At 43.1% G+C, this 25,686-nt stretch overlaps 1 protein-coding gene across 4 annotated transcripts in view; it reads right to left on the reverse strand.

Moving 5' to 3' along the window:
* The window catches only part of SUSD5 (sushi domain containing 5), an 80,947-nt gene that overhangs the window by 12,435 nt on the left and 42,826 nt on the right, over positions 1-25,686 (reverse strand). For 3 of the 4 annotated variants that reach the window (XM_065587177.1, XM_065587174.1, XM_065587176.1), the window contains one exon: positions 17,632-17,820. The exons of the other annotated variant lie outside the window; for it this stretch is intronic. In XM_065587177.1, coding sequence (XP_065443249.1) covers positions 17,632-17,820 — 189 coding nt within the window. The remainder of the gene's footprint in view (positions 1-17,631; positions 17,821-25,686) is intronic. 4 annotated transcript variants of the gene reach the window in all.

Raw genomic sequence — 25,686 nt, forward strand, 5'->3', positions numbered from 1 at the left:
ACCACTGAGAACAGTCTAGATCAGGGCCGCCCAGAGGATTCACGGGGCCTGGGGTCTTCGGCGGCAGGTCCCGGAGCGAGTGAAGGACCCGCTGCCGAATTGCTGCCAAAAACTCTTGTGGGGGGCCCTGAAAACTCTCGTGGGGGCCCCTGCGGGGCCTGGGGCAAATTGCCCCACTTGCCCCCTCCCCCTCTGGGCGGCCCTGGTCTAGATCCATCCTCTTTGGAACCCCCTTTCAGGTAGTTGAAAGCAGCTATCAAATCCCACCTCATTCTTCTCTTCTGCAGACTAAATAATCCCAGTTCCCTCAGCCTCTCCTCATAAGTCATATGCTCCAGCCCCCCTAATCGTTTTTGTTGCTCTCTGCTGGACTCTTCCCAATTTTTCCACATCCTTCTTGTAGTGTGGGGCCCAAAACTGGACACAGTACTCCAGATGAGGCCCAATGTCAAATAGAGGGGAATGATCATGTCCCTCGATCTGCTGGCAATGCTCCTACTTATACAGCCCAAAGTGCCGTTAGCCTTCTTGGCAACAAGGACACACTGTTGACTCATATCCAGCTTCTCATCCACAGTAACCCCTACGTCCTTTTCTGCAGAACTGCTGCCTAGCCACTCAGTCCCTAGTTTGTAGCAGTGCATGGGATTCTTCCTTCTTAAGTGCAGGACTCTGCACTTGTCCTTGTTGAACCTCATCAGATTTCTTTTGGCCCGATCCTCTAATTTGTCTAGGTCCCTCTGTATCCTATCCCTACCCTCCAGCGTATCTACCACTCCTCCCAGTTTAGTGTCATCTGCAAACTTTCTGAGGGTGCAATCCAAGCCATCCTCCAGATCATTAATAAAGATATTGAACAAAACTGGCCCCAGGACCGACCCTTGGGGCACTCCGCTTGATACTGGTTGCCAACTAGACATGGAGCCATTGATCACTACCCGTTGAGCCCGACGATCTAGCCAGCTTTCTATCCATCTTATAGTCCATTCATCCAGCCCATACCTCTTTAACTTGCTGGCAAGAATACTGTGGGAGACCGTATCAAAAGCTTTGCTAAAGTCAAGGAATAACATGTCCACTGCTTTCCCCTCATGCACAGAACAAGTCATCTCATCATAGAAGGCAATTAGGTTAGTCAGGCATGACTTGCCCCTGGTGAATCCATGCTGACTGTTCCTGATCACTTTCCTCTCCTCGAAGTACTTCAAAATTGATTCCTTAAGGACCTGCTCCATGATTTTTCCAGGGACTGTTCTTGTGTTATGAAACAGGGCAAATAGGAGCACACAGTTTACCTTGTCTGCCATTAATTATTTTGTAAGCCTATATTCCCTCTTACTCATCTCTTCTCTAAACAGTCCCAATCTCTCTTGATATGGAAATTTTTACATGTCTCTAATCAGTCTTCACACCTGGCTCTGAAAGCCTTCTACTTCTAAAATATCCTTTTTGAGATAGGGTGACCACACTAATCCAGGTGAGGTGAGGGTGTAACATTGATTTTATACGTTGGTGTTTAGCCAACCCCTCCGCCACCCCTCCATAACTCTTTCTCTCTTCTCTTTCCCTATGTGTGGTGTAGCCTCCTTATCTGTTTTTCAGATAGGAAGTTCTTCAGGCCAGGTGCTTTATTTTGTGTACAGATGCTCCCCGACTTACGCAACCATTCCATTCCGGAACGTCTTGCGTAAGTCGGAAACTATCTCCGACCATTAAGCAAAAAAAAAAAAAAACCCCTAAAAAAAACAAAAAAAACCACTCCTATTTCTAGCTTACGGAACTTTTTCCTTAAGTGCGGATTTGCGTAAGTTGCGTTTGCGTCACCCCGGGAGACATCTGTATTGAACAGCACAGATCACTTTGTCAATGTTAAATAATAGTAATAAATGGCCTTGCTATATAAAGTGAAATACTTTCTTTTCAGAATCTCTCTTGAAATACATTTTCTTTTGTTTAGAAGGATTTTCCTACTGAAATATCTAAGTCAAGTAATAGCAAAAGCTCTTGATAAAATGTTAGTCTCCAATCAAGTACCCAGAATTTGTTCTCTTTGGGCCCAATCCTGCTCAAAAATCAATTGGCGTTTTACCAATTACTTAACTGGAAACAAGAACAAGCAAATTTTTATTTTTTATTAGGAGCTCCTAACCTTGCTGTACAGTATCTACTGCCCATGCATACTTAAGTCTCATTCCTTTAGAGCTAGTCTACACTGGCAATGCTAAAGCGCTGCCGCGGCAGTGCTTTAATGTGGCTTGTGTGGTCACATTTGACGTTTGACATAAAACCCACCTCCACGAGGGGCGAAGCTGCCAGCACTGGGAGCACAGCAATTTATAGCTCCCACTGCTGGTGCAGTCTACACTGGCTCTTTACAGCGCTGAAACTTGCTGCGCTCCGGGGGGTGTTTTTTCACACCCCTGAGCAAGAACGTTGCAGCGCTATAAATTGCCAGTGTAGACAAGCCCTTAGATAATCATTGTGGTCCAGGTTGTAAAGCTGCTATAGCATATTCTCATACGCAATGTCTGCTGTTTGTACAGTTTATAGCAAAGAAGACTATATACATAACTAATGTTAGCTTAAGGGATGCCAGAATGAAAGGATCTATTAATCTCTTTAAACATCAAAGGAAGCATTGCCCTGAAGCTTTGGCTTCACATAGTCCTGGATTGCTTCTCGTAGTAGTAGTAGTAGCCCATTCTTTCTTCTTGGTTTTAGACCTCCAGATGAGGCCTACATTTGGTATTTAGCAAGTTAATGTTATGAGGACAGCCTTTTTAGCAGCTGTGGACCCTATATTCCAGGCACTGGTAGCTGACTTTTTATACTCAGTTTTGCTCACTACCTAAGCACTTTTTGGAGCTTTCTACCTCCCAGGTTATAGGATCATAACTGAAGACTACCAACCAAAGTGTCACTATATCCATCGCCAATTTAAACAGCTGTAGCCTTTATTTACATGCATTTAAACCAATTACCAGCTGGTTTTAAAGTGGTTGTACCTTTCCTTTTAGGCAGGCTTGGCTTTAAAACTGCTTATATTGAAAAGCATTGGACCAAGATCCAAGTCTTTCTATATTCGTCCAGAGTCCCAAACACACACCCCGCATTACTGCTGGGGACTCAGGGACTAATTAGAGTAAGGGACCACTTAATGTGAGTAAGGATAGCAGAATCTCACCCTATGGAAATCATAATAATTAATAGCTTCCATTTTTATACTGTACCTTTCATCTAAATCTCAAATTGCTTTCCAAACATTAACAAATTAATTAAGTCTCTTACAATCCTTCTGAAATGGGTACAGTAATATCTATTTGACAGGTGATCATGCTGTGGTATAGAGCTGTGAAGTGATTTGTCTAAGGTCAGAAAGCGAGTCAGTGCAGAGCTGAAAACAGGAACCAAGGACAGCATTATTTTTTGACAGGCCTGTGAAATATTTTGCCTGTGAGATAATACCACCCTGTTCCCCCCCCACACACACACACACCGCACACAGAGCAATAGACTTTTGTCCCAACATGTCCCAAAATAATAGTAATAAAAAAATAAAATGACTTTTATTCATCATCCCATTCTGCCTTAATGTGAATTGATAACAATCTCAGTTTTTAAAAATGATTGTAGTGGGACTATGATAGAAAGGGTGAGGTTGTAGAATTTGGCCCATAGTGCTTTGGGATGAAAGGTGCTACAGATATTTATTATGAGTGGAATTTTCAAAAACACTTAGTGTTGGCCTCATTCAGCTTCCACTGAAGTCGATGGTAAAATTTACTCCAATGGGAACAAAGCCAGGTCAATGATGAATGCTTTTGAAAACCCCACCCTGTATGTTTCTTTTAGTGCCCAGCATGGGTCCTTTTCAAGCAGAGGTGATGTGATCTCAGCTCTCACGAGCTAACAATCTAAAAGGACAAAAAACAGACCGGGGGAAAGCAATAAAATATATAAGCAAAAGGATAAAAGTAAAGGCTGGCAAGCATCATTTTAGTTCAAATTTGTGGACAGGGAATTGATATGATTTCTCATATATCTGTTATGACTTGTTTTTTAGAACATAAGCTTTTGGGGGTATTTATTCTGTCTGAGCACTGCCAGATACAATGAGGTCTCTAGGAGCTTTCACAATGTAAATGTTAATGCTCGCATTAGTTTTGTCTATATACAGGGGTTCTCAAACTTCATTGCACCGCGACCCCCTTATGACAACAAAAAATACTACATGACCCAAGCGGGAGTAACTAAAGCCTGAGCCCGCCTGAGTTCCCGCTGCTCCGGGCGGGGGGTGGGGGGCAAAGCCCGAGCCCCACTTGCCTTGGCGTGGGTGGCCAAAGCCTGGGGCTTCAGCCTCCAGCAGGGGACCTGTAACCTAAGCCTTCCCACCCAGGGCTGAAGCCCTCGGGCTTTGGCTTTGATGCCCAGTATTGGGGCTCGGGCTTTGGCCCTGGGCCCCAGCAAGTCGAATGCCAACCCTGGCAACCCCATTAAAACAGGGTCTTGACCCACTTTGGGGTCCCGACTCTCAGTTTGAGAACCATTGGTCTATAATGAACCAGTGATTTAGGGCAAAAAAAAGGAACATTGTCACTTAGCAAGTGGTAGTTTCCTTTTCGCCCTTTAAGACAGCGAGAGTATGTCACACAATACTAGCTTTCAGATCCTTATTACAATCCCAAGCTTCAGGATATATTTTCTGAAACAAATACATTCTCTTCACTGCAGCAGAAAAAATAATAAACTGCAAAAATGTATTTTCCTGTTCTCTGCCTAAGGTTGCTTTGTTTGGGTTGAAATCCCTGTGTTTTCAGTTTTAATACAGTGCCCTTTCATAGTGGGAAATGGCAAGAAACAGTAACTATATAGAACCATTTTTCCCTCAAGAATATCTTGATTAAAAAGTATAGTGCATTACCTCAAGTGTGTAAAACATTTTAGGCCTCTTGCAGCATATTCCTTTATTAATTTTTGATTTACTTCATTGTATTCACAATCCATTGACTACAACCAAATGTCAGACTTTAAGATTATTTTGTTCAATGTCCTTATGCTAATTCTTTCAAAATCTTTCAGATTGTACCCTTATTAATGAATTATTTTTAAGCTGGGCAATAGTAATATATGACAAACAAAGCTTGTAGAGTAATCATAATATTATGTAGCTCTTACATGGCACTTTTCATCTAGAAATCTCAAAATGTTTTACAAAGCTGGGTGAGAATAATTATTCTCATTTTACAGATGGAGACAAAAAAGGGCACAATGAGGTGAAGCCATTTACCCAAACTCACAGAGTGAGTCATTGGCAGACTTGGGACTAGCAACCTGTTTTTTTGACTCCCAGACCTGTGTCCTCCCTATTGGTCTATGTGGCCTCTATCTGTAAAAGCATCGAGTCTGATTATGTATCTACTCCCTCAGAGCAGTTTCAGAATCAAGCCAAGTATCAGAGGGGTAGCGTGTTAGTCTGGATCTGTAAAAAGCAACAGAGAGTCCTGTGGCACCTTTAAGACTAACAGATGTATTGGAGCATAAGCTTTCGTGGGTGAATGCATCCGACGAAGTGGGCATTCACCCACGAAAGCTTATGCTCCAACACATCTGTTAGTCTTAAAGGTGCCACAGGACTCTCTGTTGCTTTTTACAGAATCAAGCCAGTTGTTTGGGAAATGTCATTTTAATGTAACAGTTTTTCCACACAGGCATTAGATATGCATTACAGTATCTTTTTTGTTGTCCCTTGTTTCTGACAGGAATCAGCTGCAATAAAAGTTGATACGTGTTCCCAAAAGTAAACCTTCACTGAAATAGAATCACTTTCCAGGATCAAAGCATCTGAAAAGCTCTGTTCATGGGCCTCTGCTGGAACATTTTCCCCCAAAACATTTAGTGATTATTTTTCTCTGCTGTACCAGAAAATATCAACAACCAAATATAACCCAACTTCCTTTTAATTCTAATTCAATTATTTTGATTCATTCTCAATGTTTTCATAGTTAACTCTAAGGTTGCAAAACAGGTCTCCCAGGAGCCTAAATCACATTTCAAAAGTGATTTATGCATATAGGAGCCTAAGGGCTTGTCTACACAGGAAGCTATTGTGAAATAAGGCAGTATGTGAATGTAAAGCACAATAGCTGTTCCTCACTATCTCCTCATGTGGACACTCTTATTCCACAGTAAAAGTGCCTTTGTGGATTAAATTAATCCACAAGAAAGCACTTAATCCAGAATAAGACTGCAGAGCTAGTGAGGAATAGCTATTGCACTTTACATTCACATCCTATTTATTTCACGAAAGCTTCCCCATGTAAACAGGGTCTTGGGCACTTTTGAAAATGTAACAGCTGGAGTACTAGTGATGACTCACTTTTACTGAGAACTGCTTTGATTTTTCCTCCTTTCTACCCAGTATCTGCTGGTGTCTGTTCATGACATGAAATAACTGAGCAGATCCCAAACATTCCAGGCATGTGTATTCTGAAATGGAGACAGTAACACCAATCAGTGTAGACCATTTTCATTCCATTTGGAATTTTGAGAGTCTCTTTCTGTTTTACTTGTCCAGTCCCAGTTGTGTCATGACTGCCCAATCCTTTTTTTAAAAAGTGGAAAGTTCTGCCAGAAATAACTTCTTAGAGGTTTGATACTTCTCTGAACAAGCAGTGAAATGTTGACAAGGAAATTCTGAATGTTGTTCCAGTCCCGGGCTTTCGTTATTGAATGGAATTATGTACAAAAAGAGAGAGAGAGAAAAAAGCAAAGGAACTCGTTTGAAAATTATGTTAGAAACTGTATGCAATGGGCCACTTTGGCTGAGTTATTTTTATCTAAATTAGAAATAAAGCTGGTTGCAGGGACAGATCCTCAGCTAGTGTAAATTAAGTCAGTGGCACGTCTTACAAATTTATCATGAGTTTTACAATGTTTGGTTTGTTTTCTTAAAGCACCAATTCCTGGAGTAATGTCATTTAGTGAGAATCTCAGCTTTCACTCTGGAAAAAAAAAGGAAATATCTAGCCTTTGTGGTTGCAGATAAAAGCTTTGAAAACATGCCCCAAATCTATCCTAAATGTTTTTTAAAAAATAGGAAAATAAAAAGAATCCCAATTAAAAAAAACTCCATGATTTTTAAGCCAGTTTCATGATTTTTTTGCGGGGAGGGGGAGAGGTTAACAAACTTAACTTCATGTTGGAATGGTGGAGAAGTTGAGGTAAGATACTATGTAGACCTAGTTGAAAGTATTAGTTACTAGACACGATACATTTTCTAAAGGTTAAAAGCCAACAGTGCAATCTTGGCTCCATTCTAGTAAATGGCATATCTCCTAATGACTTTAATGGGGTAAGGATTTCACCCTAAGATTGGGAGCCAGAATGTGTAGGATGGGATTTCCAAGAGGGATGCGTGTTGGCCTAATTCTGCTCCCACTTAAGACAACAAGAGTTTTACTAGTGCAGCATTGCCAACTCTAAAAGTTAAAACATCATGAGACAGACCCCAAAAATCACAAGACTTAAAAAAAAAGACTTTATTGTCTATATTGGGGGGGTGTCTATTGATTTCTGAACTCCCCCTACCCATACCCACTATATATGAGAGAGAGAATTAGTGTTGCCCACTCCCAAATGTATTGAGTAAAGTGATTTTGGGTCTGACTGCAGGAGCAATCACTATCTGCCTGATGGTGCAGAGCTTCCAGCTTCTCCTCAAACCCCAACATTCTAGTTAAGTCTGTGGCCCCCCCATCTCCACATCTGTCCCCCAGCAATTAATTACACACTCCCAGCCCTCACATGTCCCCACATCTGCCTGTCGCCCCCCAGGCCCCACACCAGTTCTGGGGTCCTTCACCCCCTTCCCAGCCCAGGGAGGGGGAAGGAGCTGCAGGTGCTTTTCTCCCCTTTCCCAGGCCTGGGAGGAGGTGGCTGTAGGGTTTCTTCACCCCTTTCCCCTCTTTTTTTTAGGCCTGGTGTTATAGGAATGGTTTTATTGTAGATTCTGCCCCAGACTTCCCGTGTGACCTGCGCAGATAACTTAACCTATCTGTGCCTTAACTTTCCCAACCTGTAAAATTGGAATAAAGCCTATCCACAGGGATATTTAGCATGACTAATACTTGAGCTCCTCCAATCTAAGGTGCTAAATAATTGCAAATTATTATTTGAAAACTTATTTATTTTGAGAAACTCCCCTGAGAGAGATCATTAAGATGACCTAACCCCCAGTACAGCCATTCCGTTGACCCAGCTACCACTTCTTAGGGAGGAGGAGGAGGATTACCTTCAACAATGGGAGAGTCCCTCCCGTCACTGTAGTAAGTTCCTACACTGAAGTGCTACAGCTGTGGCACTGTAGCATTTTAAGCGTAGCTACTGTATATACCAACACTGAAGGAGAGGGCCAGAAAGGACTGAACGCAGAGGGGCAGTGGAGGGGCTTACCTGCTGATGTCTCACACCAGAGAGCTGGGCCCAGGGGAACGGTAAGAGGGCTGGAGGAGAGGGGGATGCTCCCCTGGTTAGGATGATCTCCCAGCAGACAGGCTGTGGTGGTTCCCACTGGGAAGAGTGGGGTTGTGCTCCATTTGGAAGGGCTGGGGGGGGGGGGGAGGCTACCCTAGCTGAAAGACAGAAGAGGACTGAAAGAGACTCCAGGTGTTGTAGGAGGCACTGATGTGTGGTATGTGAGATATCAAAGGGTGAAATGTATTGGGATTTTGTCCTCACCCACAACTATTTCACATCTGGGGACAATATATACCTTCAAGTCAGCGGCACTGCTATGGGTACCCGCATGGCCCCACAATATGCCAACATTTTTATGACTGACTTAGAACAACGCTTCCTTAGCTCTCATCCCCTAACGCCCCTACTCTACTTATGCTACATTGATGACATCTTCATCATCTGGACCCATGGAAAAGAAGCCCTTGAGGAATTCCACCATGATTTCAATAATTTCCATCCCACCATCAACCTCAGCTTAGATCAATCCACACAAGCGGTCCATTTCCTGGACACTACTGTGCTAATAAGCGATGGTCACATAAATACCACCCTATACCAGAGACCTACTGACCGCTACACTTACCTAAATGTCTCCAGCTTCCATCCAGGACACACCACACGATCCATTGTCTACAGCCAAGCTCTAAGATATAACCGCATTTGCTCCAATCCCTCAGATAGAGACAAGCACCTACAAGATCTCTATCAAGCATTCTTAAAACTACAATACCCACCTGCTGAAGTGAAAAACAGATTGACAGAGCCAGACGAGTACCCAGAAGTCACCTCCTACAAGACAGGCCCACCCAAGAAAATAACAGAACACCACTAGCTGTCACCTTCAGCCCCCAACTAAAACCTCTCCAGTGCATCATCAGAGATTTACAACCTATCCTGAAAGATGATCCTTTACTCTCACATCTTGGAAGACAGACCTGTCCTCGCTTATAGACAACCCCCCAACCTAAAGCAAATACTCACCAGCAACCACACATCACTGAACAAAAACACTGACCCAGGAACCTATCCTTGTAACAAAGCCCGATGTCAACTCTGTCCACATATCTATTCAAGTGACATCATCATAGGACCTAATCACATCAGCCATACCATCAGGGGCTCATTCACCTGCACATCTACCAATGTGATATATGCCATCATGTGCCAGCAATGCCCCTCTGCCATGTACATTGGCCAAACCGGACAGTCTCTACACAAAAGAATTAATGGACACAAATCTGACATCAGGAATCATAATACTCAAAAACCAGTGGGAGAACACTTTAACCTGTCTGGCCATTCAATGACAGAAGTGCAGGTGGCTATCTTACAACAGAAAAACTTCAAAAACAGACTCCAACCAGAGACTGCTGAGCTGGAATTGATATGCAAACTAGATACAATCAACTCAGGATTGAATAAGGACTGGGAATGGCTGAGCCATTACAAACATTGAATCTATCTCCCCTTGTAAGTATTCTCACACTTCTTATCAAACTGTCTGTACTGGGCTATCTTGATTATCACTTCAAAAGTTTTTTTCTCTTACTTAATTGGCCTCTCAGAGTTGGTAAGACAACTCCCACCTGTTCATGCTCTCTGTATGGTGTGTATATATATCTCCTCAATATATGTTCCACTCTATATGCATCTGAAGAAGTGGGCTGTAGCCCACGAAAGCTTATGCTCTAATAAATTTGTTAGTCTCTAAGGTGCCACAAGGACTCCTGTTCTTTTTGCGGATACAGACTAACACGGCTGCTACTCTGAAACCTAAAATTGGGATTTTAATGACTACATGGACTGGTGTGATGGATGGAGGCAAGAGAGCCTGGTGTAGAATCCTTGGGTTACCTAAGAGGGAAAACTGAGGTGGGTGCACGGTTGTGCCTATGACAGAAGCTCTAGGGGTGTAGTCTTGCCATTGCTGCTTCGCTTTGTAACCCCACTTAGCTGCCTTGGTCCTGCAGATAGCACTGAGCATGCGGCTCCTCTGGCCTCCTAGCAACAAGGGGGGGGTGCTCCTCCTTCCTGGACTCTTCCCTCTGCTTCCTGTCAGTGAAAAGCAAAGAGGGGCAACCAGCACCACAAGGGGACCACCCGCTCCCAGCTAGAGAAGAATGGGGGAAGGGACCTAGTGACCCCACCCCCAGCAAAAGAGACAGGCTTGGGTAAACCTGAGAGTCCACCCCCAGCAATAAGGGACTGAGGGAGGCTCCCTATCCCACAGTAAATGTAGGGGAGTGCCAGAGGCAAGGGAGAATAGGGAGAAAAAATGCAGAAATTCTCTCCATCTCCTCCAACAAGGAGCAGCTGAGAAACATGCCCCATGGGCTGGAGGTGAAGCTGGGTACCCTCTGATGGGGCATTAGTGCCTCTCAAGTGGGGGCAGTGAAGGGGAATAAGACACCTCTCTCAGGAGCAAAAGAAAGGGGAATAGAGCCCCTCCCCCACCTGTGAATGAGTCACGAGACTGCTAATAAATGAAACAAATTTCTAAGGGGAATAGGGGGCCAGGAGAGGGAAACGGAGACCCCCAAGTGTGTGGAATGGGGTGGGAAAAGATTCCACTGAAGAAAAGAGAGACCCCAGCCCCCAATGGGGAATGCCATGAGGAGAGCCAAGTCTGAAGACAGTGGAGCGAGACCCCAGAGAAGGATAGGAGCTTCCAATCAGGCCTTAGGAGAGACACTTACAAAAGGAAGGAGAGAACAACGGCAAAAAGAGTCCCAAGGGGGAAAAGAGAGGTGAGAGCCACCACCCAACAGGAGAGGGAAGTGGAGAGACCCACAAGGATGAGGCAGTGAAGCAGATAATCAAATAGTGAAAAGTACCCAAGGAGGGAGAGAGGAATGAACCCGAGTGGGTGGGGGGAAGGGGACTTAGGGCAGACCCCTAGAAGAGGAGACACTCCAGTGAAAGAGGGTGTCAGTAAAGAGAGAGATTCCAGGAGGAAAGAGATGGAGCGAGACACAGTGATGCAACTTAGTGGGAGGAAAGAAAATAGGGCCGCAAGAGAGAGGAGAGTGGAGGGATGGAGGGAAGGACAGAAAAATTAATCATCAGAAAAACAAATGCTGAAAATAACAGAGAGAGACAGATGAAGAGATAGAAGAAAATAAAAATGTTGAGTGACAGCTGACAAGGAATAGAAGATAAATCATGGAAGACACAGTAAGTTACTATTCTTATCTGGCTAGCACCAATACTTGCAAGGCACTTTACAGACTGGTATAAATTCAAGGTGCCTGCCCTAAAGACCTTACAGACTACACAGGCAATGTATAAATGAAGGAAAATAAGTAGTGACCAAAACCAATACAATTGACATTTTGTTTGGATTTATTACTTTAAGTTTACAGAAAGCTTAGTGCCAGAAGATTACCTGAAAACACTTTGATTTTTATATAGCAGGAACCCTCACGTGAAATGATTGTACAGAAGCAGGGGTGTTTGGCTGGTCTGGTTCTATGGGTATTAGAGCCCCGGTGTCCTGCGTATTGGATGGGGGTAACATGCTTTGTTTTGTTGTTAATGATCCTGACTTCTTCAGTATATTTTTCTATGTTTCTGTGTGCATCTGATGAGAAATGTATGAGAGTATTAAGAGCCCTTGGGTGTGCTAGTTTTGGTGCAGGAAAATTGGCATTTTAAAGGAACAAATTTTGGCCATGTGACAATTTATTGAAGTACAGATATAGATATGCTTACTTTTTTTTGGTTCCAAGTTTTAAAGTTTTTGTAAATTTTCTAAAATTCAGAAAATTGTGCAAACTTTATTCAAAATCTATTGGTGGAAGATGCCTGGTCCCTCTCTCTCTGCCCCCCTACCCCCTTTTTTTTTCTCAGCCTTCCCAAACACTCCTTCATTTTCCCCTGCTTTGGTTGGCTGTCTACAGGTGTGTATATTGCCCCAAAATTTCCCACTGGTGATGGCAATAATGAAAGCATTAGAGTAGAAAGGGCTGCAAGCATTTTAAGAACTGTGTTGTCTAAGCCTGCTGGGAGCAGAAATATGTGACAAAATGTTTAAGATGTCAATGGTGCATTGTCTACACTAGTGCTCCTATCATTGGTGGAGCTGAATAACTATTGGTGGAGCTGAATAACTGAGACTATGTCTACGCTACACAGCTTTTAGCGACACGGCTGTGTTGCTACAGCCATGCCACTAAAAAGTGCACAGTATAGCTGCTGTTTGTCATCTCTCCTGCCAACAAAACAATTCCACCCCCACTGAGAGGCATTAGCTTTGTCGGCAGGAGAGCGCTCCTGCTGACACAGTGCTGTTCAGACCCGGGCTTGTTGTCAGCAAAACTTTTATCTTTCAGGGGGATTTTTTTTAACACCTCTGAAAGACAAAAGTTTTGTTGTTCAGTTGCCAGTGTAGACAAAGCCTGAGAAACTTTAGATAAAATATCCTAGTGTAGACCAGGTCTAACTGTGAGCTCTTCGTTTTTGCAGGAAAGATGTCTAAAGAGGGGTGATATGCATCAGTTTTAGGTCTGGTCTTATTTAGCATCTTCATTAATGCACTGGAAGAGGGAGTAAAGTGTGTTAATTGGGTTTGCAGAGAAGACTCATTTGGATGATGAGGACAGAGAAATTATGTGAAGTGTAACAGAGGAGTGAAAAGTACAGGAAAGAAATAACAAAATGAGATTTAACTTAGCTAACAAGATTACCTAGCTAATCTTGAAAAAAATAATATGGAATACAGATTTATTAGAAGGTTGATACTTGGAAATCAGTAATGCTAAAAGAAACCTAGAGGTGATAGTGGACAACAAATTTAAAATAAGCTTGCAATGTAAATTTAACACCACGAATGTGATGGATGTGGTTTTGGGATGTATTCAAAGACAGAATCTGCTCAACTTTGATGATTCCAAACCTAGACTATGGGATTTAATTCTGAGCATCTCTGATTTCCCTCCAATTTGCCTAGGTCTTTCTAGAGAGCAATAAGAAGGTAATGAACACTTCACAGGGTTAGGCCCCAACTCTCCCTAAAATTAATGGGAGCTAAGGCACTCAGCTCTTTATAGAAGAAACTGAACACTTTGCAGGATTGGGCCAAAAAATTAGCAGGCAGGTGCATTCTGCACAAATTTCAGTTTCTGACAGGCTTTAAGATGGAGTCACATTAGAACAGTGACAACATAATAATGGTATGGATAACACAGCGATATCTATACTTGAAAGAATCATGTTTTATATATGCAGCTCTTGCAACTTTACTCTGAAAGGACACAGGGTTTTCAGATCTGTACTGTATACTACCTTTAAGTATCCAAAGGCAAGTGCAAAATCCAGTTTTTCATTCCAGTAGCCCAGGCTGTAGCAACTCTGGTGCTGTGTGGAAAATAAACACAGCACAAGACATACAAAACCTGCATTCATCTTGTGCACTCTCTCTGGTAAACAATGTATTTGGCTCACTAACAGTCTCTGGGCTTAACTACCTTGAACTGCTTTGAAAAATGAACCTCTAATTTTGTTGTAACATCAGCAGTTAATTCCCTTCCGTAAGTAAATAAAACAAGTATGGTATGTTAAAGACCTATGAGTCACGCCCCACATCAGAATTAGCAAATACAAAATAATAAACAGCAGATCACTGCTAAGGGGCTGGTTCTAACATCATAGCTGGAGGCACATGCCCAGAGCTTAAATGGGAATTGTGCCCAATACTGTACAGAAAGAGGGTTTGTGAGAATGAGGAGAAAGATAGTGAGTATAAGGCAGGGTTATTAAACTGAGGATGAACTCTAGTAAAATATATTGAATACCCTCCCAGCAAAAGCACAACAGCAGTGTGGCACCATGATGCAACATCATCCTACATGACGTGATGAAGTCTCATAAATCCACAGAGATGACCATCATCGGTGCACTTTAAAAGTGGATGGTCTACAACTTGAATTGCAGGTACCACTTTGCCCCAGGGCTTGAAAATCTAGTATGCTGGGAATGGTGTCCACACTTCTATATATGCTAATAATAGGGTTACCATATTCAAACATTTAAAAAAGAGGACACTCCACGGGGCCCCGGCCCCGCCCCCGCCCCAACTCTGTCCCTTCCCCAACCCCGGCCCCGCCCCAACCCCACCCCTTCTCCGCCCCCATTCCAACCCCTTCCCCAAAGTCCCTGCCCCAAACTCTGCCCCCTCCTCTGAGCACCCTGCATTCCCCCTCCTCCCTCCCGCTCTGATCTTGGTTGGGGGTTGCTAAGTGCTTCCCTGCTCCCCACTCGCCCCGCAGCCCCTATGCCCTTGCCTGCCCTGCTCCCCACTCACCCTGCAGCCTCTGCACCCCCCCGCCCCTGCAGCCTCTGTGCCCCCTGCTCCCCACTCGCCCTGCAGCCTCTGCACCCCCCCGCCCCTGCAGCCTCTACACACACACACCCCGCCGCCTGCCCTGCTCCCCCCGCTCACCCAGCAGAGGGAGAACTGCAAGCTCCACGTGGAATTAAACACAGCCCCGCTGCTCCGTGGGGGAGGAGAGAGCGGGGGAGGGGGAGGGACTCTGGCTGCTAGAGGCCCTAGTGGCTGCGAGCAGCTTTCAATCAGGCCAGGCGTCCAATCAGCCGCACCGCACAAGGGGAAGAGAGAAATCCCGGACATTTCTACTTAATTAGAAATCCCCCCCGGACGGCCAATTAACACTGAAAAAGCCGGACATGTCCGGGGAAACCCGGACAGATGGTAACCCTACTAATAACCAAATCCAGCCCTCCCTTCCTTGCATGCAACCCCATTCAAGTTGTTTACATCTCCTCTCAGTGCCACTCCCTTCCTTCTCCCCCTAAATCAATTGCCTTTTTCCTGATCTGGCTCACCAGAAAGAATGATCATGTCTCCTATGACCCCAAAGAGACTGGGAGAGACTCCTGGGACAAATCTGGCTGGTCAGCCCCCACAAACCAGAGGAAACAAAGAAAATAGGAGACAGTAAACCTTTTGTCAAAGTGCTAATCAGAGAGTTGTTTGGGTGGAACACTATGAGTCAGCAGATTCAGCTGCTATGCCTGCATGAACAAATAGCCAGTAACTGGTGCCCAAGTTTTTGGGGTCAAAGTTATATCCAGAGAAAGTGACATGATGGATATCAGAAGCAACTAACCCTTAAAAGATGCCCTTAACAGCAGTTAGTGGTATCTTTTTCATTGCCAGAGACTACTGATACATTGAATTCCAGTGTAAAAGGCTTAAGATTCCATAAAATGAGGAAACCGTAAGTGATAAAACAGTATAATTAGTTGCTCAAATAATTGTATCCCTCCCTTTGGCTATCCAACTACAAAAGATATTTTCAAAAGATACTGGGTTTATTAAAGGAATGCACATATTGTCATAGCCTGACATGGCCTGGCTTGACATGCGTAATTAACACATGGAGCGAGGCCTCATTTTTTGGAAGAGAGAATTAAGGAAGGAAATAAATCATCAGGTTGAAAACAGAATGTTTGTGCAAAATAAAGTAAATAAATAGGTCAGTAGGCTAAGAAGACAGAATGTCTGAACCAACTAAGGCTTTGTCTACACTAGCACTTTTATCAATAAAACTTTTGTCAGTCAGAGGTGTGAAAAAATACACCTCTGACTGACATAAGTTTCACCGACAAAAGCGCCGGTGTGGACAGAGCATACTGTTACTAGTATATTTATCACTCTGCCTTGTTACTGTTATTATCTATTAATTGTGTAACAGTAGTTCCCAAAGGCCCTAATAAAGAGTGGGGGCCCCACAGTGCCTGGCTGTTGAACAAACACTGGAAGACATGGTAACCCTGGAACTTTTGCCATATTAGAAAATGATATGGAACTCTGTGTTTAAAGTGTTGCCTTGGAAAATGAAGTTATTTAACTGCTTATACTTTATGTTGTTAAGTTTGAATGCATCCACTAGTCCATTTTTCCATTTATCTTGCTGATATGATGCATTTTATTATGGTCTGATGATAAAGTGATACGATGGAGGTCTTGAGTTAGGTAGGTAGGTAGGTAGGGTCTGGGAGTTGCTGTAGACCTTTGTGCGCATCCTGCTGAATTTTATGTTGTTTTTCCTCATTATTCCTTGTATAGGGGTGATAGTGGCAGAGGAAACAACCAATGTATTGTAGAATGCTCAGGTGACCTTCCAGACCACCAGCTTATTTGACAAACTGTCCCTTGATTATTTCAAATGCTTCCCCATACTTTCCCTCACAGCACTCCTCTGTGCTCCCCTCCACACAGCACCCCTTCTGTGTTCAATTTGTTTTCTCTCTAGCCCACATCCTTGTTTCCTCTCTGGAGAAGTATCCTATTGCTGCCTAATGTAGGATCCTCCCAGCCCAGCCTTCTGGTTACCAGTATAGAGAATGTATTCCCCACTCCAGCCCAACACCTACATTATGCTGCACAGCTTCAGTGGAAGCAGTTGTCTTGAGCTCCCCCTGAAAATATCTAAGAGGTGACTGGCTTGGTACAGTAGAACCTCAAAATTACAAACACCTTGGAAATGGAGGTTGTTCATAACTCTGAAATGTTTGTAACTCTGAACAAAATGTTATGGTTGTTCTTTCAAAAGTTTACAACTGAACATTGACTTAATGCAGCTTTGAAACTTTACTATGCAGAAGAAAAATGCTGCTTTTAGCCATCTTTATTTAACTGAAACAAGCATAGAAACAGTTTCCTTGCCTTGTCAAATCTTCTTTTTAAACTTTCCCTTTATTTTTTACTAGTTTACATTTAATACGATACTGTACTGTATTTGCTTTTTTGGTCTCTGCTGCTGCCTGATTTGTGTATGTCTGGTTCCAAATGAGGTGTGTGGTTGACTGGTCAGTTTGTAACTCTGGTGTTTGTAACTCTGAGGTTTTATTGTATAGTTAAGAGCTCTGAGGACCATTGGGAGAGCAAGTTGTGGAGGATCATCTGGTGCATAAGCGGCTAGAGAAGCACTGTTACACAGCACTGCTATAGACACCTTCAACTGTACACAGTTGCAGTCAAGTCCTGGGGACTGAAAATATCTGGTACCATTGGGACACTATCAGCCAGATCAGGACTTCCTGACAGCTATGGTTGGTAGGAATCTTGCTGTGTAGGCTAGATAAGCTTACCTTTGACACAGGCCTGAACTTGCCCGTACCATTCCCCACAGCTGTCACAGAGCAGCGTAAAAGCAGTCTCTTTGTTGCCCATGATGTAGCCCTGAGCACAAACATATAGCAGCTCATCCCCCATTTCAAACCCAGTGTGACCATGCAGGATCGTGTGAGGGAAGGATGGGGGGTCCCCACATGGTTTGTCTGAGAAGAAAAAGAAACAAGAATCGTTAGGAGAAAATGTAATATGTTGAAGTATATTGCTAAGCATGGTGTTAGACTGGTAAGTCTAGATACAATCGCCTGTATATCCACAGAACACATACACTATTCACCACATACGGTACACGGTCCCCAGAGTACTTCATAATTATGCTTCAGTCATGCCCTGGACAGGCATAGGTAGAGTTAAAAGAGTAGTTTGAGCTTCATGCCCATGCAATTTTGGATTCTTTGTTGGGGAGGTGTCAGTACCTGTTGGGATGGCGATGTGTGTGGACCCATATCTAGTAGGGCTTTTGCCTACATTATAAATCAACTCGCTAAATCAAGGTTACAATGTCTTATCCTGTATCCATGCCTAATTTTGGTCAGGCTTAGATAGCATGTTAGCTAAGCCTGACATAAACTCAGCCATTTTTTTCTGAGTCAAGACAAAGCCTTGGAAATGGACGGAGACTTCCAGCTCGTTCTATGGAGTCCTCTAAAGAGTTGTCAGTTGGTGAGATCTAACTCGAGACAAGTTAAAACCTGTAATGACAGGCTCACTAGGCCACTTTCAATCCTCTGAGCCATCCAGTCCCCTACCAAACAGCATATCTAATCTACAGGATTCTCATTAACCTTTTCCTTCTCCTAACGGGAACTCACTTACAATCTCAAATTAGCTTCCAAAGAGGAAACCTAATCTGTGAAGCACTGACCCATGTTCTCAAATTCACAAAGAGAGTTAGGGTAAATAAAGCTCTGAATGCTCCTGTGAGAAAACTGAGATGCTAAATCAACATGTTTGTCAGGAAATAAAATATAAAATGCATTTAATTGAATAACTCATTTGACAGTACTTGTGTATGCAGCGCTGAGAACCTGAAAGTGAAAATGAATACAGTATAAACATACGTGAAATTGACTTAATTGAATTTCTTTTTTCTACCTGAGAGAAATGCAAACAGTAAATAAATAACAGCCATAGTGAAAAGCAAACTTCATTTTAAAAATTTATACAGTTTTAATAATCTAAGGAGGTGTCAATAGCATAGGGCCAGACTATTCAGGTAGTAATAAGAGCACAGAGTGTCCTCTCCTTGCAGATTCTCCCCTCCTCATGAACATCCTGTGAGAGAAGGATTAGATACAACCATGTCCCCATCCCTTCTTGCTTCAGATTCCATAGGCCCCCTTGGAAGGCCAAGGGTGTCAGGGGCCACACCCTACCAAAACCACAATGGACAGTGAATACAGCCACAGGACATATTAACTCTTTCATAGCCCCTTCCACACTTCCCTTCGCTCACTCCAGAGGCATTGATGGCTTGGGGGATACTGCTGACAGCATAGCTTCAACAAAGCCACATTGTCAAAGAGCTGGTGCAGATGGCACTGTTCTTGCAGATCTTATGGGACCTGTAGCTTGTGGGGCCAGGACCACTGGTTATCCTGCAGGAGGAGACACCTCAACAATCCTAGGAAAATCCCACAAGATCCCCGTTGAGTTTTCCTGCCCCTAGATCCACTCCCATGGGTATTTCTACTGGCTATCCAGGTTATGATCCAGGCTATAGGGAAATACATTGTTATTAATGATATATGATTTTTATGTTGAGAATTATTAGCCTTATTGTGGAACTTATTGTCATACAGAAAATACTATTGCTAAATGAAGGTGCATTTGGTGGAGGGATACTCCTTTGTCAGCATTTCCTCTCAGTATGGGGATGCTTTATGGCCCTCACTGAAGGTTTCTGAACCAGGGGTGCTGCAAGACCATCAGCCGCTAATTTAGAGGAGACATGAGCAATGTTAAAGCTTTGGAATTTATTCTCCCTTTAATACACACATACAGCATCCAAGTTTCAGAAGTTAGTGGGAATGATATATACATCCATTGATAGGAGAACACACCTCTCTGAGCCACACAAGGCTCAGTCTATGCTCTGTCTCATTTAGGCTTGGCATGGGCACCTGAGTAAGTGAGGAGCAATTAGCAGCTAATGTGTTTCCTGTGAATTGATAAGAGTGATTAGATTGACATGGATGAAAGGAATGAAAAAGATTTGGCTGCCACATGGGAAAGCTACAGACCACTGGAATAGGTGTACTCTATTTGTGTAGTTACATTAATTAATGTTGAAAAGAGTTAGGTGTTTGCACTGAAGAGAGAATTGATCCCAAAGCATTCTAGTAATAGAGTTACTTATTTGATGGTATCCTAACCTACAGTCGTGCTGCTTAATTATGGGGCATGGTGGGGGAAATTAGCATCTCCAAACTTTAAATATACCTTATGATTAACACATTTGATATGCACACTATATCCTTCCAGGAGACAGAGTTGAAGGGCTAGGGTTGCCAATTTTGGTTGGATGTATTCCTGGAAATTTCATCACATGACATAATCTTTAATTAAAGATTAATCTTTAATTTAATTCCTGGAGACTCCAGGCCAATCCTGGAGGGTTGGCAACCCTATGAAGGGCCCTAGCTACAAAACAACCTAATGGAGGAGATAAAATGGAGCCTGTCCTTCTTCAGAGCATGCTGCAAAGTCTGCCTGTTTCCCATAACCTGTCCACCATAAACAAAGAATTACTGACACTTAATTTAAAAGGGAAAAAAAGAGGAGAGAATTTTCAAGAACTGAACCTGGGCAAGGTTCTTGAAGAACACAGTCAGCTGTGATATTGTCCAAGTACAATGCTATGTAAATGTAAATTACTATAGTGATGGGTGCCCTAGAAATACCTAAGATAGATGCACTGAGATGTCCATCTACATCCTACCTTCAGCAGTTGGTAACCAACTCCCAAAGAAAAGGATAGTGCAAGTGAGTGTGCATCCAGAAATCATTCATAACTTTAGAAGACCCTTTTAAATACAGCTCAGTAACTCTTATTATGGGGAAATTTTCTGTACTTTACCTTGCTCCTGAAGAGTAAAGTTAGAGAGAGTTCTACCAGCCTTTCAAGATATTAAAGCACATTAGCACCAGCAAAAACACTTTCTTTGTTTAAGAACGGGGGATCAAGGTTAATAGATTCAAGATCTTACAGTCAGAAGGGACCCTTATGATTACCTAGTCTGACCCATGGCATAAAAAAAAACCCGTAGAATTTCACCAAGTAGTTCCTGCATCAAGTACATGATTTCTGATTTGTGTCAGAGCATATGTTTTAGAAAGACATCAATCATGATTTAAAGATTTCAAGTGAGGGAGAATCCAGCACATCCCTAGGTTAGTAATTCCAACAGTTAATTACCCTTACTGTGAAACATTGTGCCTTATTTTTAGTTTGAATTTGTCTAGCTTCAGTTTCTAGCCATTGGATCTTGCTATGTCTTTGTCTGCTAGTTAAAGATCCCTCTGCTATAAGAAATTTTCTCCTTGTGTGGGTACTTAGAGACCATGATCAAGTTACCTCTTAATCTTCTCTTTGTTAAACTAAATCAATTGAGCTTCTTAATCTCTCATTGTAAAGCAAGGTTTCCAGACCTCAAAGGAGGTGGCAGTAGTCAAAGTGGAATATAATGAGAGCCTGCATGAAAGAATTGGCTGTAGGAATGGAAAGAAAAGGGGAAGATCTTGGTGATGTTGATGCACAAACCCTGGATGTGTAATATGTGAACCCTTAGCATGAGACTGTTCTCCATGGTCTTGCCTTCACTGCACAGTTCACTCGAGTGACAGGATCTGAGTGTGACCACTCAAATTCGCCTAGCTTGAGTCAGAGAGCCAATGCTGCAAAGCCAAACTTGAATTACTGCATCCATAAAGGTGCTGCATTCATTTGTGTGAGGTGGCAGGAATTCTGGGGGCATAGCCATGGTTCTTAGCTCCACTAATCTGAGCTGCATTCTCTGAATTCTTTCATTGTATTGTCAGAGAACTTATCTGTCCTTTCTGGACATCTGTGCAGAAGTGGTCTTGGCTAGCAACTCATTAAAGTAAACCACTTGCAGCTTGGCATGCTTCAGACTTCTGCCTGTGGCCACTGTTCCAGCAGGTGGGAAGGCCTGGGTCCAACTTGGAGCAATGGTCTGTACCAAATGTTGGCATTAATGCAAATTTCATTTTGGGAAGAGGACGCAGGTATAGGGCATGAAAGCTGGTGGAGGGTGTTTCTGCAGCAGCTTGTCTCTATGAGAGAATGGGGGTCACCAGGAGAAAGCAGAAATACGGCTCACTAAGGAGATCATGTTAAATGGATGTAGAAATAGAGGACTGGGGACAGCTGATGCAGATTTTAATAGCTGATGACTCTCCCTATGCTGACTGGCAGTTCTGAAACAGGACTGTGTGCTTGGGACATTGCTGATCACCTAGTCCATCTCCTCATAGAACTGGCCTGTTCTCAGTGACTTACAGAGCACTGCAGTCCCTGGTCTTCCCGTATGTGATCTTTATGGACTTGATATTTTTTTCCCTTCTGCCTGAGATCCTGTCCAGTGGATCCCTTGCTCTGCCAGCTTCCTAGAGAGCACATAATCAAACTGTGAATTTCAAGTACTGGTTCTGAAATCATCGCCTTTGCGGGCCTCCCACTAGAGATCCACAAGAACCGCCATGTCACCATCTGGCCAGCTGGCAGCATGCTGGAAGACAACCTCCTAGATACGATTTCCTGTACAAGCAATGGTACTGGTGCAGTGAGCTGCCTGTGAACGTGGGGTCAAACGCCAAACCAGGCTATTTACGTTGGTAGGTGACTTCTGGTGCACAAGTAGGGAGTGAATATCTGGCAAGAAAATGCAGCTCAGATAGGGTCGCCAAGTTTCCAGGATTGGTCTGGAGTCTCCAGGAATTAAAGATTAATCTTTAATTAAAGATTATGTCATGTGATTAAATCTCCAGGAATATGTCCAACCAAAATTGGCAACCCTAAGCTCAGGTGGAATTGTGAGAAGATGGAGAATTAACAGCACTTGAGTGCCTTAGGCCCGTGTTCACACTGCAGAGTCGTTATGTTCATAGCTCAAGTGTTAGCAATACTAGAGCCTATACTCCCTCTTGGGCCAGCTGACATTCAATGAAAAGCACTACCATGCTTGAACAAGAGGTTTTTGTGTATGGACAGGACTTGGGTCAGAGGCACCAGTCAAGTGTCAACTCGAGTCAACTGTGCAGCAAAGACAAGGCCTAAGAGTGTTTGTTTGGCACCAACAGATCAGTTGAGGCCAGTGATAGCTCTGGTTACAGAACGGCAATAGATTCAGTAGCCTTTTCTTTACAAGGGGATTTAAGAGACCTGAATCACTTCAGACTGTATATTCAGTCTTGACTTGGACTTCAGGAGTAATGACCATCTGAAGAAAGTTAGTGGCAGGTGATTTTTCAGTAGCGTTGATGTAAGTCTCTATAGGGGAAAAGAAATCCCCAGTTTCCAGTAAAGAAACTTTCTTTACTTAAATTAGATGCAACTGTTGAATCTGCAAAGGTTTTCTGAGATATCTTGAATTAACTTAAATATGCAAATAAAGGACAATCTGAAATAAACAAACAAATAACTCAATAAAGACACAAACCTCAGTTTCCTCGTACAGGTAAATCTCCTTTTGGCAGGATTAGTAATCTTTCCAGTTACCATTCCATATGTTTCACTGACTCCCAGATTCTGGAGGTTACCATGAAACATCTGCCTTCTAGTTTCTTTGAAGGTCAGCCAGGAGAATTTTCCCAGAGCGATCTCTGGGGTTTGTGATGAGTAGTCCTATCATTAAGAGTTTAGATGAGCTCACTCTTGATGCCAAATCTCTGAAAGATGAGGGTAGCTGCTTTACTTTCCTTTTTGATCTTGGAGATACTTAAGCATGGAGAATTTTCCTTTTTCCAGATAAACACTGAGATGAAATGAAATGCAAAGAACCAAAACACAACCAATATAAGTGTTCCTTGTAAGCTACTGCTGTTGGGATGCCAATACCTCATCAGAAAATGGCTGGTAAAAATAACTTCATTTATTAGTTTAAATGACATCACCAGGTAGCTTGAAATTCACTGGCAGCTAAATGCAAAGCTTTGGAAAAGAAAACTACAGAAATTGAAAAACTTCCATATCCATGGTAAAGCATAGCAAATAAAAAGAAACAGCATAAACACACAGAAATCTATAGTTTACTCTTTTAAAGTAAACTTAAAAATGTTTGCCTTAGAAAATTCCAACCAAAACTTGATTTTCCCTTTATTGCCAAAGAAAAAGCAAATTGAAATAACTACATAATCCATCAACTTTTGATGAATATTTGGAGTCAGAGGTTATGCCTAACAAAATTTGATTTGCATGTCTGCAGTGGAACACTACAAAGATCTCATTTGTTGCCTATAAAATGAATGGTTCAAACAAGGAAGGAACCAGTAACGCTCAGGAACTATTGATAGGAGGTAATGGTGGTGTTTTTCTATTGTGTTTGTTTGTTTGTTTGTTTGTTTGTTTGTTTTTAATTACACAGGAAAATTAGAGTGAACCAAAACTAGTATTTAAATATGAGGTTGAAAATGTATGTTATGTTTCCCTGGGGGAAAGTCTGCTTGATAGCAGAACCCTAGGATGATTATTCCTGTTTTATTTATTTCTTCTGTTTTTACGTGTATTCTTGTGAACTTTGCTGTGGAATGGTTTAAAACAGATTGTGTTAACATACAGCCTTTGGGCCAGATCTGTCCTGCATGAGGCTCATATGGCATATTTGGAACCTGCAGAATGTAATCTCTTTTTTTTAAAATGAAGAAAGTTTCTATCCCTAAGTGTTGAGAAGATAACCTTTCAAATGTGGATTGAATATAAATCAACGAGCTGCCATCCTGAGTCTACAGACAGCGTGAAACAGTGATTGAAGTGTGAGCTTGATTTGACCCTTGAAGCTATAAAAATACCAGCAACCTGCAGTGATGTAAATAATGTAATTCAGATACCCTTACTAAACTAAGCACCTGAATAGTACTCTAAGGGTATGTCTACACTGGCAGAGTTACATCGCTGGCAGTTACATCACTGCTCAGAGAGTGCTGAAGGGAAACCACTGTTGTGTGTTCACACTGTCGGCTGCCTGCGCAATAATGTGTTCACACTTGCGGCACTTGCGGCGGTATTTGGAGCGGTGCTGTGGGCAGCTATCCCACAGAGCATCTCTTCCTCTTCTACCGCTAAGAGTTGTGGGAAGGCAGGGGGAGTTGTGGGACATCCTGGGTCCTGTCCCAATGCCCTGTGATGCATTGCTTTGCATCCCAGCAACCCCTGTGCTTCCATCCGCATTTGGCGCCATCTTTCAATGGTTTGCGTACTGCGCGCCCTGCCTCTTTGATCTGCAGGAATGGATCCCGCACTGTTGACCAATATGCTGCTCGCTCTCACTAACACGTCACATGTGGCAGTGGAGTTATTCCTTAAACTACAAAGGCAAGGGAGGAGTTCGACATTGATCTCGCCACACGTAGTAGCTACGACACGAGATTGCTTGTGGCATTCATGGAGGTGCTGACCACAGTGGAACTCCGCTTTTCTGCTCGGAAAAAAAGCACTGAGTGGTGGGATCATATCGTCATGCATGTCTGGAATGATGAGCAGTGGCTGCAGAACTTTCGGATAAGGAAAGCCACATTCAAGGGACTCTGTGATGAGCTCGCCCCAGACCCACAGCGCAAGGAACGAGAATGAGAGTTGTCCTGTCGTTGGAGAAGCGCGTGGCAATAGCACTGTGGAAGCTGGCTACTCCAGACTGCTACCGATCGGTCGCTAACCAGTTTAGAGTGGGAAAGTCGACCGTTGGACTCATGTTGATGGAAGTGTGCAGGGCCATTAATCACATCCTGCTCCAAAAAACTGTGACTCTGGGCAATGTGAGTGACATTGTGGATGG

The sequence above is a fragment of the Chrysemys picta genome, chromosome 2, assembly GCF_011386835.1.
Source record: "Chrysemys picta bellii isolate R12L10 chromosome 2, ASM1138683v2, whole genome shotgun sequence".
Lineage (NCBI taxonomy): Eukaryota > Metazoa > Chordata > Testudines > Emydidae > Chrysemys > Chrysemys picta.